The sequence below is a fragment of the Panthera leo genome, chromosome C1, assembly GCF_018350215.1.
Source record: "Panthera leo isolate Ple1 chromosome C1, P.leo_Ple1_pat1.1, whole genome shotgun sequence".
Classification (NCBI taxonomy): domain Eukaryota; kingdom Metazoa; phylum Chordata; class Mammalia; order Carnivora; family Felidae; genus Panthera; species Panthera leo.
Genome location: NC_056686.1, coordinates 73,061,263 through 73,079,488, shown reverse-complemented (window position 1 = coordinate 73,079,488; position 18,226 = coordinate 73,061,263). Strand labels below are relative to the sequence as shown.

General features: G+C 37.9%; 1 protein-coding gene across 7 annotated transcripts in view; it reads right to left on the bottom strand.

Annotated features, from left to right (window-relative positions):
- Positions 1 to 18,226, bottom strand: part of HS2ST1 (heparan sulfate 2-O-sulfotransferase 1) — a 169,476-nt gene that overhangs the window by 15,201 nt on the left and 136,049 nt on the right. For all 7 annotated transcript variants that reach the window (XM_042952518.1, XM_042952519.1, XM_042952520.1 and 4 more), the window contains one exon: positions 7,916 to 8,001. In XM_042952518.1, coding sequence (XP_042808452.1) covers positions 7,916 to 8,001 — 86 coding nt within the window. The remainder of the gene's footprint in view (positions 1 to 7,915; positions 8,002 to 18,226) is intronic.

Sequence of the window (18,226 nt, the reverse complement as noted above, 5' to 3'; positions counted from 1 at the left end):
GAAGCCAGCTATCTGTTATGGTTAGGCCCACCTCTTCTACCTCCCCCAACCTATCACAGTTACTCCTCTTCCTCCTTGCATGCCTTTGCTCATTCGGTCTTCCTTAACCAGAATGCCAGTCTCATTTTTCCATTTTTTTCTGTCACATTAATTAATTTAAAGAAATACTTTTTTGCATATGCCAGCACTATTATAATATGAAGAGTACAGCCATGGGAAAAAAAATTCCTCGGCTTTGTGGAGCCAATGCTCTACTTGGGAGAGACAACATAAACATAGTAAAAAATACTAAGGAAAAGAATGAAGGGAAACGAACAGGGACTGCCAGGAGAGGTGGGACGAGTACAATTCAGAAATAGGGTTTTCCAGGCAGGCCTCACTAGTATTAGGTGATGATAGGAGGGAGCCATGTAGATGAAAGTGTTCCAGGAAGATGAAACTCCAGGAGTATGAAGCCCTTTAAGCAGCAAGGTGCCAGGTGTTCTCAAGGAATAGCAAGATGGGCCTGGCTGCAGCAGAATCAGAAATGGAGAGAGAAGGGGGTGGGGTGGAGGAAATGCAGATCATGTGGGCCCCGTAGATCTTTATGAGCATCAGGACGGCAGCCTGACTGAGTCAGCAGGGACGTATCATGATATGGGATGTAATGTACAGCATGGTGACTGTGGTTACCAACACTGTATGGTAAACTTGAAAGTTGCTATGAGAATCGATTTTTGAAAAGTTCTCACCATAACAGCAGCAACAAGATGGAAATTATTTGAGGGGAAGGATGTATTAACTAACCTTACTGTGGTAAACATTTTACAATATATACGTGCATCAAATCATCACATTGTACACTTTGAACTTACACAACATATATCAATATCTCTCAATAAAGCAGGAGGGGGAAAAACAACCATTGGCTGCTGTTTTGGAGCAAAACACAGAGGGCCAATAATGCAATCTTGTAAAGTCTAGACAGCCTGTGGCACATGGTACTATCTGCTTTCACGGACACCTGCACCCAGGAGCTACTGCTCTCAGGCAAGTCTATCCACTGCTTATCTTACTCATGCTTGTCTTGTAAGTGGAGAATTTTCTCCTTAGCACCATGATCAACCATTTGAGAATAGGCACAGTACTCTACATTTCTTTTTATAGATTTCACAAGGCCTAGTATACATAAATACTTGCCCACTGATTAATTAGTACTAATTTGAAAGATTAGAAAAATACTAACAATCTCTCTGAAAATAAGAATCACGATGAGAAATGATACAACTAAGCCTGGGTTGTAGGACTCTGGTAAGAGACAAGTGAAAGTTGCTTATTCTTTTAAACCACTCCTGGTATGTCCACTCATCTGTCCACAGAAACCTTCATTTTAGTGAATAGCTTAGAATTTAAATTTCCCTTCTTACTAAAATCTTCTTCCGAAGGCACTAAAAAGCAAATAGCTAAACTAACCAACCATGTCTCCCCCTTACTTCTGCCTACTGCAATCAATGTCTTACACACAGCGGGCATTCTATAAATGTTTTATACTTAATTCTTAAGCAAATGAGTAGTGAAAGAGACTATAGATAAGAGAAAAAGCAAGGTGCCTGGATAACTGGATTCTTTCAGTCTCTAAATTACTGAAAATTAACTAAACAGGAAGTTTCTAACCTACAAATAAGCTGTATTCTACAAGAACTGTTTTGTGTGTAAAAAGTGGTCAGCTGTCTTGAATTTCAGTTCTTTTCTCACCATTAACACTTAAGGTCACTAAAATTTGTGTTCACATGGAAATACTGAAAACTACAGAGAATCCTTTTCTAAAACATTAATTATAATATTACAGTTGTGAATTGTTGATCAGAATTGGGATGCATTTTTTTAAGTGAACAACTCATAAAACTATAAAACCAATAATGCAGTAAAATTTTTTTTCACAATGTTTTAAAGGAGGAAACAATATCATTACAAATATATGGCACTGTCACACTGGGCATTACACTGGAAGCTCCATGAGGGCAGGACTGTTTCCCTCTTGTTCATGGCTTTGTTCCTAGTATTTAGCACAGCGCCAGACACACGAGTGTCAAATATCACAGAATTACATTGAACAGACTATTGGGAAGTAACCACTTAGGAAGCCTTTCTGTGGGACAGTGCACTCAGTAGTGAGAAGAGGTGGGGAGGCATCAGGAATACACAGGTGCTACATGAAATAAGTGGAAAGTCTTGTAACAGGAAGCAACAAGGAAGGGAAAGTACAAGACCGTGGGGTAAGGGCTCCAATCTTCAGACTGTGGGATTTCCTGGGAACCCCCTTACCATCTTCTCCATTATTAGCCACTGACGGCCCTGAGTCATTCTCTTGGGAATTACCTCCTTCCCGTATCATCTTCCATCACTGCTTCCTCTTTTTTCCTTCCCCCTAGTCCCCGACATGTGAGACAGACAGCAATTCTTACCAAGTGGCAGTGAAAAGGGGATATGACACTTTACCAAATTCTCCTTGCTGTCTGGAAGATGACTTTCTGGAACATGGCTTGGGATGGCATTTACCTGTATGAAGTATGATTTCAATGAAATACATGTGAACTCATTCTGAAGATGGATAAGACTACTGTTTATAAGGTAGGGTATGGTTATAAGGTAGGATATGGCTATATAGACAAGAAAGCAAGAGATTCTAACAGAAAACAGGCATGGTAAAAACAGCATGTGGGCTGTTTAGCTCAGCTGGTTAGGAAACAGGCATACTTTTAGGTTTGTGGGTTTAATTCTTTTGCCAACCAGGTAGTTTTGTACAGGGGGAAGTGTTCTATGGTTGTAAACTCTGCCTTTAACCTGACCAGGCATCTGAACTGTTCCTCAGGAGGGCTCAGGTGGAAGAAGAGACAACCCATCTTCATTCCAAAAAATATAAACTATTATTATTGACCTGTTAGAACATGATCTTCCTAGGAAAAGAACAGCATCATTTGGTAGGCATCTGTAATGTTCTATAAAGATCAAAAGGCAAAAGTCTAATGTGAGCAGCAGGTTGGTAAGAAGACATTTTAGGAACCTTGCTCTTGCCACATCAGCATATGTGGAGTGACAAAGCATGGACACAAACTCGGCTCGTTTCTTTACAACCACACCCTACACATTTTGGACAGATGAGCAGGCATCAAGAATTGTCAATAGAGCAAGTACATACCCAGAACATCTGAAAGGAACCTTTTCAACAAGCTGGACAGATCTCAAAGAGGGCTGACTAGCCTTCAGGAAGCACAATGCTTTATGATTTCTGCTTCATACTAGGTGTAACATCTCTAGGAAAGCAGCAGTCTCACTGCTTAGATGGGACACTCCCATCTAATATATATTTATTCCGGACTCTCTTAGCCCTAAAGGGTTCACAGAAATTTCAAATCCTCCCCAGTGTGGCAGGTTCCCAGTGTCTTGTTTTGAAAATAGTATATGACCTGTTGGTATTTGTTGGTTCCGCTGGTGATGTTGTGATTTTTGTAGTAATTATTTATCTCTTAAAAAGGGCATTCATCTACTATGCATCTATTAAAATAGCCCAAATTAAAAAAAAAATTAAAAAAAGGTCTAACAATACCAAATGGTGGCAAGAATACACAGCACCTGGGCCTCCCATACATTGTTGGTGAGACTGCAGAGTAACACAGCCACATGAAAAAAGTTCTGCAGTGTCCTAGAGTTACCATACAATCTAGCAGTCCCACTTGTAGCTTTTACCCAAGAGAAACGAAGACATATGTTCACATAAAACCTGAGTGCAGGGGCGCCTGGGTGGCTCAGTCGGTTAAGCGTCCGACTTCAGCTCAGGTCATGATCTCACGGATTGTGGGTTCGAGCCCCACGTTGGGCTCTGCGCTGACAGCTCAGAGCCTAGAGCCTGCTTCGGATTCTGTGTCTCCCTCTCTCTCTGTCCCCGCCCTGTGCACACTCTGTCTCTCTCTCTCCCTCAAAAATAAATAAAGATTAAAAAACAAAAACACAAGAAAACCTATGTGCAAATGTTTCCGCAGCTTTATTCATAATCAACAAAAGCTGGAAACCCAAGTATGCAGAAACTGGTGAATGGATAAAGACTGTGGCATATGCACACAATGGAATACTACTCATCCAAGAATTAACTACCAATATGCATAAATTGGATGCATGCCAAAAGTCTATGCTAAGTGAAAGAAGCCAAACTCAAAAGACCTGGTGACTAATTAAAAGTATGTGGTGAAGAAAAGGGTTGTCTAAGAGGACTCTAGGTTCTGGCTTCCATGTCTTGATAAATAAACACGGGGAAACTTCCCAAAAGGGAATAATGGAGGCAAAGACAAGAGTCTTGAGCAATACCTTAGCTGGGAACAGGAAGGGCCAGCACAGATTCAGGTAGGGAGAAGAAGAAAACACCGGTAGGACAATGCGATAAATGAAAGGAGACAGAATTTTAAAAGAACATAACACTGCTTTGCATGAGACACAGAACCTACTGCTTCATATACATTATCATATTTAATCCTCACAACCACCATGAAGTAGTTACTTTAATTATCTTCACTTTATAAACGGGGAAAACGCAGACCTGAAGTAACGTGCCGGTAAGGAACCGAAGGGATTTAACTGCAGGTCTGGCTGGCTTCAGAGACAGCTCCCTAGCAGTCTACAGGATCAGTGCTGTAAAAAGGGCTGGTGGTACGAGGTCAATAAAATGGCAACTCTCGCATATTGCCTGTAATGATTAAAATAAGGAATGTTTCTCTAGTGTTGTGACGTATTTGTTGAAAGCTATAGAAAATGGTGCTGACTTCAACCGGCTCAGGAGAGAATTACAGGGTAAAATGGACAATCTCACATAAATCTATAGACCGACAAACTATATTAGGCCTAAAATATTGTCACTTTATTACTCTCTAGGATACCTTAGACCTAGTGAAGCACTCAGTTATGTGTCTCTTGTCCTGACGTATCTGTGCTTTACTGATTGACCTTAATTGTTTTGAAAAAGACAACAGGGGTGATGTGGACAAACCAAATGACAGTGATAAAAACCCATACTCTTTCCTGGGGACAACCACAAAGGTACACACCTGACATGTACCTGAATAAAACTGCTGTACCAAAAATCATTTCCAAATAGCTAAGACAGATACCGACATGTTAGCCATAGGTAGCTAGGTCATGGACAATCTCAGCAGACTGATTGAAACCAGCATGAACAGTTTTCTTTTAGCTGAATATTATTCTATAAAGGCAAATGTCACTGAAATAAAGCAAAGAGATGTTCTAATGTTTTTATTTTGTAAAATCTGAAAAAAGTCAAAGTGGAGGTAATAGATGGTGCTGGTTAGGAGTATGAATTTAAAAGGGAGGATGATCTGTAATATTTTCACTGTTTATAATAAAACATAATTCTGGGGGAAAAATGGGGCTTCAGTGAACTCACTGAAGACAAGAACTACAACTTATTCAACTTCATGTGGCCTATACTCAGGACATTTTGAAAATGTCCAACCTATACAATTTTTTAAGTGGAAAATTTCTACATTCATGACATTAATGATCATATCTGCATTATTTTAAAATTATGGTGTTCACTAACTGAATAGCAAAAAAACGTAATTGTACACTAAAAAGAATGAGGAAATATGCTAAAAAAAATCGAGAGTAAAAAAAAAATCAAGAATGAGACTAAGACAGAAAGGAGCAAGACAGGACAGGAATACAAACTTGGAACAAAGATATTTCTGTTATTATGCTAAAGTCCTGAATAAAACCAGATAAATATAACCAAAACATGGCCTGAGCACATATAGGTTTACATATAAAATGTGTGTTTCTTAGTGATTGGTCTAAACCAGAAACCACTTTTCATTTTTTATTTCTTTATCTTGCTTCCTGGGTTTCTGGGGACATACTAAGTTTATATGCTTTTCAGGGACTCTTTTAAAACAAATGAAAAGCTATGTGATTAAATATTTCTTTCACCAAATTCAACTGTTTTCTCCTAAAGGCAACTATTTTAGTGGACTCCACAAAGTACTATGGCAGTCCAGAATACATTTTGAAGAATAAAGTATTTTAAAAATTAGTAAGGTTATGTTTCTTTCCTCTTAGTCATTCATGGTGAGTATGCCTGCTACACTAAAATTTATTTTAAAAGATACTAGTTACATCTACCATAGTTCTTGATGATATACATCAAAATACATTTCCTCTAGGTGATTTCTTTTAGGTGTTTATTTAAAATCTTGTAAAAGTCTGTTGAAATGTTTTACAATATTTTTAACCTCTAATAGCATGAGACCCATTATGAAAATACTCAAAATCATTTAAATATTCGTTAGTATTTAATAAATGAGATTAATCTTTTCAAGAAATTTTGTAACTTTTTCATCTGCAAGAACCCTAGCATATACCAGAGCTTCAAGTACAAGACTTTTGCCAAAAGCAAAAGCACTCAATATATTATTTTAATAATGGAAACCTCAAGTATTAGAAACCAAGCTGTATTTGGAAAAAATAAATCATTTAGGTGAAAGAGTAACAAATATTCAATTGAAGGATAATGCAGCCCTCAGGGAAAATATGCATATGAATCGAGTTTATGAAATTGGTTCAGTGCCTCTGCAAGGAAAAAATAATTAGTTTATTTTAAAGCTGCCCATAAAATGTTTTCAATATTGCATTATGAATTATTTACAGAAAAATGTACATCTAACTTTAAAGCTACCATTTTACGGAAACATCTTGAGTACCGTGGAGCTAGAAATAAGAATATATTATTTCATGTACATAATATTCTGGAGATTCCCTTTTAATTACATGCTTTTCAAAAAGTTAAGGTTTAGTATCTGAATCAGTAATAATTCACTCAACTCTTTTTCTTTTCAAATTCAAGAAATTAAAATGACTGGGATATCAATTTAATTTTCAAATTTTACACAGAATGTTCTCTGGAGTTGACAAACACAAGACAGTATATTACTTTGAAGTCATGACTGCTAATGAAATGACTGAGGGGACCATGTCTGAGCTTAAATCATTTTAAAAATACATTTTAGATGTGTCTTTGAAGTTAGTACAGGTTATTGAGGAAAAGATTTGGATTTGAGGTTTTACTATATAATGCTACACTATGTGCTGTGAAAAAGCATTCAAATGGATTCACAGAGTAGCCCATGTTTAGAATACACCTTGTGCCCAGTTTTTGGAACAGTATCTTAATATGGCACAGACTCCAGGGGGAGCCACACAGGACTTGCATACCATGCAAATACCTGGAGTTTTATGAACTTTTCTTGAGAGAATTATGATAGGAATACCCTGAACCCATTCCACCCCAAAAATATGGAAAATGAGAATTATTTATCTCGTTTCAGACAAATCACCATAAAGGAAAATCACCATCTTTTTAACAGTCTCTTTTGAATACACCACAATTTTAAAACAAACACAAGGTGGCCTAAAAGAAAGTGTATACTTTCCTATGTCTTGGCTGAAATGCAGAGGCATTGGGAAACCAAAAACTGTGTGATGGGGTTCTCTGCTTTCTCAGTTCTCGGTCAATGATATGTTAAGTCAGAATCTGACTGGCCTCTAGGTTAAAACGTGGGGCTCTCCTAAAATAGTGTCATTTAGTTGTAAAAGACACATAAACAGAATAATGATAAATAACTTTATAAAGAGTATTACCTGCATTTAGTCTAATTTGAATTTCCAAAATTAATATGACAATTTTCAATTTATGAACACTAGAGGGCAGTAAAACACTAGAAGGTATATTTAAATTACATTATCTAAAAGTGGCAAAGGCAAGCCAGTAGTACATTTTTAAAAATCAAAATAGTAACAATTTAATACATTTGTGTCTTTTTAGGTTGCTAAGGTACAAAGCATTCTTCAGTGTGTCATTTCAGGTATAACTTACTTTGCAAAATCCAAATAAGAAACATGTCCATGATAAAACCCTGGTTTCATCTCTTTCCAGGAAGTTATATTCTTTACAAAGCGTACCTAAAATAGGAGAACACACTCATTACTTAAGTTCAACTTAAAGAAAAATGAAATTTGATGATAGTAAAATAGTTTCCCTTTAGGCTTTTAAAACAAATCACACCAGTTTGACAATTACAGAGCTTGAAACAGGTTTCAACTAAGGAGAGCACAGTGTGATCTGTAATTACCAATTCATCATAGAGAGAGCTATTATCACCACACTCAGAAAAGAGTGAGACAGAAGCCTGAAAAACCCACACAATGCAATCATTTACAATGCTGCACAGTGAGTAATTCACAAGGGGTGAGGGGAGGGTGGGTACCAACACACGCGCTCAAGTCTGTTTTTGACTCCCAGAAACTCATTATTCACAAAAAATCGTATTAATGGCTCAAAGAATGAAACAAAAAAAGTAATCCTTAAAACAAAATGATTAAAGATGATGATTAATCAGAGAACTTTAAAGAACTAAAGATATCATAAGATTGTTGATAAAAAAGGTTAATAAAATTAGAGATGTGATATAGAAAAAAATTTTTTAAATCTAAATATGTCACTATCACTATTTTAATTTGCTGGAATTAAAAGTATGCAAAAGATTAGTTAATAAAAAATTCTTTTACTGCAAATATATTTTAAAAATTTAAAGAACTGGTTAATACAGAACTTGATAAGCCTAAGTATCACCAGCTATAAAAGAGCAGTGATACACAATTTCTCAAAGAAAAATGGCATCTGTTTTTGATAAGGAAATTTCTGAATGATAAACAGCAAGTGGCTAAGAATCTTCTAGGGACTAGATATAGTGTAGGGGCGGGTTAGGGGGTAGAGAAGGGCTAATGAGTAGGGGGCCCAGCACCCTAAACTGCACTGAAAGCATCTGCAAGCTGTGACCACAGCCTCTAAAGCACAGGCCTATCAACTGCATACTTCTGACAATTTATCAATCTTTCATTTATGTTTTAGAATAGTTAGTCATATGGAAATATTCTGGACCACTTCTACCAGATTAGTCAATAAATTAATAGCACTGAATGATGATGGCTGCCTCCTAGAAAAGGCCTCTTGGTAGGGCAGAGCACAAAACAGTGCAGAAGCAGCCATATGTCAGAGAATGTGAACTAGGGAAAAACAGAAGGTTCTGAGGAAATTTATTTTTTAGGGGAAGCATTAATAACTCATATGCTAACAGAAATAGAGTTCTGGGGTGCCTGGGTGGCTCAGTCAGGTGAGCGTCTGACTGCGGCTCAGGTCATGATCTCGCAGTTGACAAGTTTGAGCCCCCACGTTGGACTCTGTGCTGACAGCCTAGAGCCTGCTTTGGATTCTGTGTCTCCCTCTCTCTCTGCCCCTGCCCCGCTCATGCTCTGTCTTAAAAATAAACAAACATTAAAAAAAAATTAAAAAAGAAAAGAAGTAACAGAGCTCTTGGAAGTGATACGAACCTTATCTTATTATCTTATACACACACAACACCCTTAAATTAAATCTGAAACTACTACCATCATGTAGATGATAAAATTATGTTGCCTTAGAAAATACACCTGAGTGCCCCGTAGTTGGTTGAGCATCCAACTCTTGACATCGGCTCAGTTCATGATCCCAGTGGGATCGAGACCCATGTCAGGCTCTAAGCTGAGTGTGGAGCCTGCTTGAGATTCTCATATTCTCGTATTCTCGTATTCTCTCTCTCTTTCCCCTGCTCTCCCCAACTTGTTTTCTCTCTCAAAAAAAATACAAAATTATATTTTAGCAGATATTTATGACTGTTCCCCACCAAAAAAAAAAAAAAAAAAAAAAAAAGAGCCAAATGTGTGATTTGAGCTTCTCATGTTGTTTCCTATCTGTTTAAGGAAGGCACCAAATAAAATAAAAATATCAAATTGCAAATGAAAAACAAACAGAAAATGAAAAATTAGATAACCCAAAAACTGAATCCTTAAAAAATTTTACATGTTGAATATGAAAAGTCCTTATAACTGCCATTTACTAGTAATTATTTCATATAAGCTTTTGCTTCTGTGAAAATCAGTTCCATTACTTCAGCCAAAAATGAGGGAGAAACAGAAAAGAAGGAAAAGAGAAAAGGAATGGGAAATGGTGGTTTAAGGGTACTTAAGGCATAGTTAGCAACTCAGCTTTATTTCCCAGAAGCCTAGATTTAATGGGGATGTGATGGTGTGGGAGAGAAATGAAAGGAGATGCTAGACTGGAATCTGAGAAAACAGTGTTACGTAAACCAAATGTTAGAGCGGATCAATGGTACAAACTGTGAGTACACTGTGGTAAAAGACTCAGGTGGAAATAAGAGTTAGGTATAAATATAAACTTCAAGCGTCCCTCATTCTTCCACCTTTCCTAAGGATGGTCAGGATTAAACTGAACCCTCCTAAGAACATGCTTTATCCAGCACGTGTCCTTCAACGTGAGGTGAAGAGCCCAGGAAGCTGGATAATATCTGGACTGCTGCAGGGCTTCTCAAACTCAATGTGCAAATGGATCATCTGGGACTCCTGTTAAAATGCAGATTTTGATTCAGCAGGTCTGGAGTGGGGCCCAAGATTCTGCACTTCTAACAAGTCTCCACATGATGGCACGTCAATGGACCACATGGAGAAGCAAGCCTCCAGCATGGGTAGGCCCAGGAGCTTCCGCTTGGTTTTATTTACACGAAGCTTGTTTTTGTAGTGCTTTGCAGAGGAGGCCCTGAGGTGTATAAAAGCTCTTCAGCAAAGATATATCTCATATTCACTGCTTTTATAATAAGGAAAAAAAGTGTACTGAAATAGAGTGAACTTTTAAAGACTGCCTTGTAAGCTCCCACAGTACATAAAACAGAAGTGAGGACAGGGGCAGAATAAACCCTGCCTACTCAGTCTCCTCCTACCCACGCAGTGATGCCTGGGGCATACTAGAACCAAAGGATTCCAAGAAACACTATTTAAAAGCGAATAGAGGGGCGCCTGGTGGCTCAGTCGTTAAGCGTCCAACTTCAGCTCAGGTCATGATCTCACGGTTCGTGGACTGGAGCCCTGCATCGGGCTCAGTGCTGACAGCTCGGAGCCTGAAGCCTGCTTCGGATTCTGTGTCTCCCTCTCTCCCACTCTGCTCATACTCTGTCTCTCTCTCAAAAATAAACAAACATTAAAAGAAATTTTTTAAAAACCTAACAGAAATGAGAAAAAGCGTTGTGCCTTCCAGTTAGACTCAGGGAAGTTTAGTGATGGCGGAGAACAGAACAAGGCAGGCATCTTCCACTGTTGTCACCAACCTCAAACCCTCTTGTTTACAGAATCAGCATTTTAGATGTGAAAGGGACTTCGGAGATCCTGTACCCCTTATTTTATAGATAAAAAAACCTGGAGCTCAGGAACCATATACTGTAGATTTTGGTCCAATCATCCTTCTAGGCCACATGCTAACTTCCTTAATACATTATTGTTCAATTTAAACAAGGAGGAAAAAACCCAGAAGGATGTGAAAAGGAGAATAGCATTTGTATCATGTTTCTGATCAACAAACTTGGGCACTGAGAATTTCAGGTTTTATCCACTGCCAAGGAAACCCCTCAGATCCAGTCATTCAAAACTCCTCAACCTACAAGACCTCAAAGCTGTTGACAAAGCTCTCAAAACTGTTTATTTTCCTGATCACATTCATTATACTCTCAGCTTCCAATTCACCCTGTTCATTACTCTCACATTGGACAACCATTTGTCAACAATGACCGTTGACTTACTCTTGCCTTTTTACTGTCTTGGGTAACCTCAAGGGGTGCTGAACACCGTCAGTCAAAAGTAAGAGACCTGGTTTAAATGTCTATGCAGGGCTTTTGAATTTTATTTCCTAAAATCATTCTGAGGTAAATTCACGTGAGTTATTGCTTTTAAATTCTCTACACTATTACTGTTAAAGTCTCTCAAAACACACAGAATCTTCCGCTAATCTCCAACTATGACAACACCGAAGGCTACGTATGTGCATGTGTTTTTTTTTCCTTTCATCTCACAAACATTTTACCAGGGCGATGTGTTAAAGTCTCACTAATAAAGCTGTGGCTGATTTACAATCAGCAATAAATCAAAAGATGCTGAGCTGAGATTTACCTTCTCATTACAGGGAAGAAAAAAAGTGCTAAGCAAACAAATGATGTCAATAAGGTTCAAGTGGCGGTTCAGACTAATCTGCAGGGTAGTTGGAGCATTTAGAAGTATCATTTACATACCACTGAAGTTCTATAACCATCCTTTAAACCCCTTTGAGGAACAGTCTTTTTTGAAAAGTTTCCTTTTCAAAGTGTGAATTTCGCTGCTTGTCCCGAGTTTCCCTGCCTCTCCACTCTCCATCCCCCTTCTCTCCCTCTGTCAGGAAGCCTCACTGCAGCTCCCGCTCTACCACTGGCTGCCTTCTCACCTCTCCTGCTCCATTCGCCTTGTCAGTTTCTCTTCTGGCTTTCCTCTGCAGTGGGGCATTCTGCTCCAGACCTTGAGATAAAGCTCTGGAATACAGAGGAGTGAGTGGAAATCGAGATCAGGTGAACAAGCTTCTACAGCACTCACTGGGTGCACTCTCACCGACTATACTTGGCACTAGCGAGAGGTAAAGGGGTGGGCGAAGGGAGCAAAACATAATAGTGGCAAATGAAGTTAAAGAGACGGAAGACCCTGAAAACAGTGGCTTGGGGAGAAGACATAATGTCACTGTAGTGACTTTACTCAAAGAGTAGTTCCATACCCCCACTGAAATAGGCTATCAAGAAGGATGTTTCAGAAGCAGTTGTTAGATACGCTACATGAAAAGAGATGTTTTTATAGCTAGCCTGAAGCAGATCCGAAACTGTGATTTTTGTCAGATTTTATAACTCAAGCAGAGTCAGGCTAGCAAGTAATCAGAGGAGACCTTTAGGGAAAACCCAAGCAATGTAGGGAGTGGTGCTGTGATTTATTTGCTGGTGGAATCAGACTGAACCAGTGCTACAGGAAAAAGCGAAGAAAGCACCATCTCACAACAGTGCACCTAGACCTACATTCTTAATAAGATTAATCTCAACATTATGATTATCTGAAAGAACTTGTTTTCACTATCTAAAAGTAGCAATGTCATCCTGACAATCCTGGCCAAATTCCAACTTTGTAATTACTACCTAGTGAACGAATACTACTATTAACTCGGATAATTATTATCTATCAAACTCCTACTCATGCCTATACTTAAAATAAATATCCATTGTACAGCTGTGGGTAGTTTTTCGAGACTAAACTAGAGAGAAAGTTTTCTATGCAAAAAGGAAAAGTGAATAATAACTGGATAAAACATAAGAAAGGTTCGGCAGCAACAGAACACAGTATCTTCACCAAAGTTCAGGATTGTGTTGTTTAGGCTTTCCTTTGCAGGAGGCTCAGTGGGTGTGTCTCAAATCACCCAAGGTAAGGGGAGAACACATTGCCATCGATAAAAGGGGTTCATTCTGCCAGTAATTATCATCAGTGGTACTATGCTCAACTAGGAACTACTTTCAGTACCTAAGTTCATTTGTTCTCTCATTCATTCTTTCAACAAAAATTTTATGGAGCATATATACTATTTCTCAGACACCATTCTAAATACAAGGAATACTGGGGCACCTGGGTGACTCAGTCAGTTGAATGTCCAACTTCAGGTCAGGTCATGATCTCACAGTCTGCGAGTTCGAGCCCCATGGCAGGCTTTGTGCTGGCAATGCAGAGCCTTCTATGGATTCTCTGTCTCCCTCTCTCTCTCTGACCCTCCCATGCTCACTCCCTCTCAAAAATAAATAAATATTTTAAAAAATTTAAAGATTAAACACAAGGAATATGGTAATGAATAAAACAGACACGGTTCCTGCCCTTTAGGAGCTTATACAGAGGAAAAGACCAATAGTAAACAAATGAGTAAGTAATAAGAAAGATCCAGAAAGAATGCTGATGGTACACAGTAACTTGGAAGAAGTATTTAATATATAGGATGGGTAGCAAGGTTTTTCTGAGAGGATGTCATTTAAGCTGAAATGTTAAAAGGATAACATGAAGCCAATCAGGAGAAACCAGAACACTCTAAGATGGAATGGTTAAGTGCAGAAGCCTTGAAGTGGAAAAGGACTGGTGCAGACAATGAACCAAAAGGCCAGTGTGTGGCTGGTAAACAAGAGGATACAGCAATGGACGAGGACTAGATTTAAAAGAGCCTGTTGGTCTAGGTAAGGAATCTGGATTTTGTTGGGGAGGTGGGAACATGAATTTAAAGATTCGCTATCCTATGATAGCCAGAACTTTATCTCAAGGTCTGGAGCAGAATCTCCAGATAAAGGTCTGGACCTTTATCTCAAGGTCCACTGCAGAGGAAAGCCAGAAGAGAAACTGACAAGGCGAATGGTGCAGGAGAGGTGAGAAGGCAGCCAGCGGTAGAGCGGGAGCTGCAGTGAGGCTTCCTGACAGAGGGAGAGAAGGGGGATGGAGAGTGGAGAGGCAGGGAAACTCGGGACAAGCAGCGAAATTCATAGATTTCATAGATTCGCTATCCTATGAAGATTATAATACATATGTTCTCATAACCCCACTGAGACCTGTGTTCTAGATATTTTGCTACTTAAACTATAGTTCAAGGACCAGAAGAATCAGTTTTGGCATCAGGTGGAAGATTTTTTAGAAATTCACATTATCAGGTTCCATCTTAGTCTTCTGAATCGGAATCTATACTTTAACTGGTGGTTAATATACACATGACAGGATAAGAAGCACTCATCTAAAGTGACGCTTGAAAAATCAGTATCTGCAACTAATCAAATCATAGGCATTAATGCAAAGATCAGAAGGTGTCTTAACTGTGAATTAAAACGAAAAAAAAATCACTATGTTGTCCTACACAGAATGCAAATTCTGGATATTTTCAATGCTGAGAAAAGGACTAAATGTGATCACAAACCTAAACATATGAATGTAGAAAAGAATTAAGAAAGATCCTAAAAGATGCTGCCACTTAACACCTATTTGACAGTTACTTTAAAGACAAGACGTTCTCTAATGTAGAAGTATGTTCATGATAGCAGAGTAAACTTCATTTTCCAACTACAAGAGCTAAATGATTACCTGTCTCTTGCCAATTCCTGCCTATTCACTGAGTAAGGCACACCTCACAAATATAACTCCCAAGACTGCCTCCGGCTCACTCTCATTGCTTCGTCTTCCCACGCCTCACATTCTCAAATGTTTATCTTTCCAATCCCTTGTTCTAACTTTCCCTCTTCTTTTATTCCAATTTCTTCATTGTGAAAAATCCCTAAACTACAGAAAAGATGAAAGAATAATATGGTCAAAATCTGCATACTCATGCACTAAGATTCACTAACTTCACCTTTTGCCACCTTTGCTTATCTCTTTGTTCTTTCTCCATATGCACACACAGTTTTTTTCTGAACCATTTGAAAACGAGTAGCAGACATTTTTGATCACAGATCCAGTTACAGATCACATATGACGTTTGGTTTCCATGTCTCTTTAGTCTCCTCACCTCTAGAGAGGACTGTCTTGCCTCACCCCCAACCATACCTGGTTTAGTTGTCATGATATTGATACCTTAGAAGAGTTCAAGACGATTATTCTAGAGAATGTTCCAACAAGACGGATTTCTCTGTTTCTTTCAAGATTAGGTCTAGATTAAACATTCTGGTAAGAAACATTTTGCATTAAATAATTTTGTGAGAATATCATGAAGTGATATTTCCTTTTTTTTTTTTTTTTTTAAAGATTTTTAAGTATTTTCTACACTCAGTGTGGGGGCTCAAACTCACAACTCTGAGATCAAGAGCTGCATGCTCTTCTGACTGAGCCAGCCAGGTACCCCAGATCTTTTCTTTAAACAGTTCTCACAGTTCCTGCATCTATGTTTTATGTTCCGAGTAAATTACAAAGAAGCTTCTTCAAAGATGTGGCCTTGCTTTTTCGTTCCTATTTCAACAAAGAATATAGCACAAACTCTGTATATACTACATACTCAAAAATAAATGAAAACTTGAAAGCAGAGTGGACAACTACTTCTCAGGATGATAGAGTATGCATAGACAGCTATTACCCACTCAGTAGTTTTAGATCAGACTCAAAATATTTGGACTTTGTCTCTAAATTTTTTGAGAAAAATAATTAAGCATGTGAGCAATTTAGTACAATGCCTAGTACAGTATGTATAAAATACATTTAGGAAAGAACTGGAGCTAAAAAGTATTTCTCTACACAAGCACAATTTAAGTGCTGTTCATCATGTAATCCCACTGCATTTAAGATAGTGTTTATCAGGGCGCCTGGGAGGCTCAGTTGGTTAAGAGTCTGACTTCGGCTCAGGTCATGATCTTGTAGTTCACAGGTTTGAGCCCTGTGTCAGGCTCTGTGCTAACAGCTCAAAGCCTGGAGCCTGCTTCTGATTCTGTGTCTCCCTCTCTCTTTGCCCCTCCTCTGCTTGTGCTCTGTCTCTCTCTCTCTCTCTCTCTCTCTCTCTCTCGAAAATAAACATTAAAAAAAAATTTTTAAAAAGATAGTGCTTTTCTTTTAATGTTCTTTTTGTCTACATGTAACTCATGAGCTATTGAAAGAAAAACAGAAGCTTTAGCTCATCCAAATGTAACTGGGAAAATGTATCACTACATGATGCCTATAAATGTCATATGTGGAGAGCTTCCATAGATTCTTACTTCATAAAAAAAAATGGTCAATGTCACTGTCAGATACTTGTAGCTGTCATAAAACTTTGTAATGCTGGACACAAAATAAGCAAGATAACTTTACTTTTCTAAAAAAATACTACGGGGCTCCTGGGTGGCTCAGTCAGGAATTCAACTCTTAATTTCAGCTCTGGTCATGATCTCACAGTTCATGAGTTTGAGCCCCATTTGGGATTCTTTCTCTGTCCCTCTCCCTCTCTGCCTCTCCCCTGCACATGCTCTCTCTCTCAAAATAAACTTAAAAAAATAAAGAAGGAAATAATAAAAGATACTACTAATAAATCTAAATCTAAAATTACTATGTGAGTATTAAGAGTTGTTCCTTTTAAACCAAGATACATTTTGAAAAGCAATCAAGCAAGAAATTTAAAATCTACCACACACTACATATAAACTGATTATTTAGGATACTTGCCCTTGAGATATACAGTATTACATAATGAATAGTTTTTATGACCCACTTAGCTAAATAAGCTCATGTTTCTTCTCATTTACAGAAGAGTTATTTAGTTTGGCTGATGGATGTAGATTTTTGGTTTTATGAAAAAGAGTAATTGAGGATACTGCAGAAAGCCAAGAATTATATGGGCAGATGATATGCCATATACTATTAGTCTTTACAAACAGCTCTCTAAGAAAACAAATCTTAACCTTGTGTATCAGTGTTACTCTCTTGTTTCTGTGTAAAGATTTTAAGTATACTTAAGAATGGGATTAGAGTCAATTCTGTGACAAATAAAACAAGTTCAGCTGCTGTCAAACAGATAAATACAATCTTAACTATATGACTATCAACAATCTTTCTAATAAGGCTACTGCAATATGGTATTTAATCCTAGAGAGTATTTTCAAATATCATCTTTTCTCCTCATCGAGCCCAATTCCCATTCCCTTCAATATTTATAGAGAATTCTATTTATTTATAATTACAGTCAGAACTCCAGGTGTGGAGAAAATGTGTGCTACCACTGCTAAAGAGATAATTTTTTTTTCATGAGATAATTTCCTCCATTATTCTTAAATCTATTTCATAGCTACCCATTTGCTTATCTAAAGTTTCTTGACAACTTAAAAGGCAAGATTATGTTAAACATATAAGCTCCAATTCCTGTTCTCCAGAAGTTTGTAGCTAATATTATAGAAATTACTAGTATAGACAAGATGAAGTTCAGGAGGTTAGTCACAAAACTGAGTGATATAGGACACAGGTACTCGGCTGTGAACACAGCTGTGCTGACAGCTCAGAGCCTGGAGCCTGCTTCAGATTCCGTGTCTCCCTCTCTCAGAAACAAACAAACAAACAAACAAACATGTAAGTAAGTAAGTAAGTGAATGAATGAATGAATGAATGAATGAATGAATGAATAAATAAATAAATAAATAAATAAATTTCTCTACCATAAAATGAGACAGCAGAATGATTTTTATTGTAGGGTATCTTGCTAAAAAATTTTCATATTTTTAAAAGGATATCAAAGGCATCATTTTCTCTTCACAAATCCAAAACTATT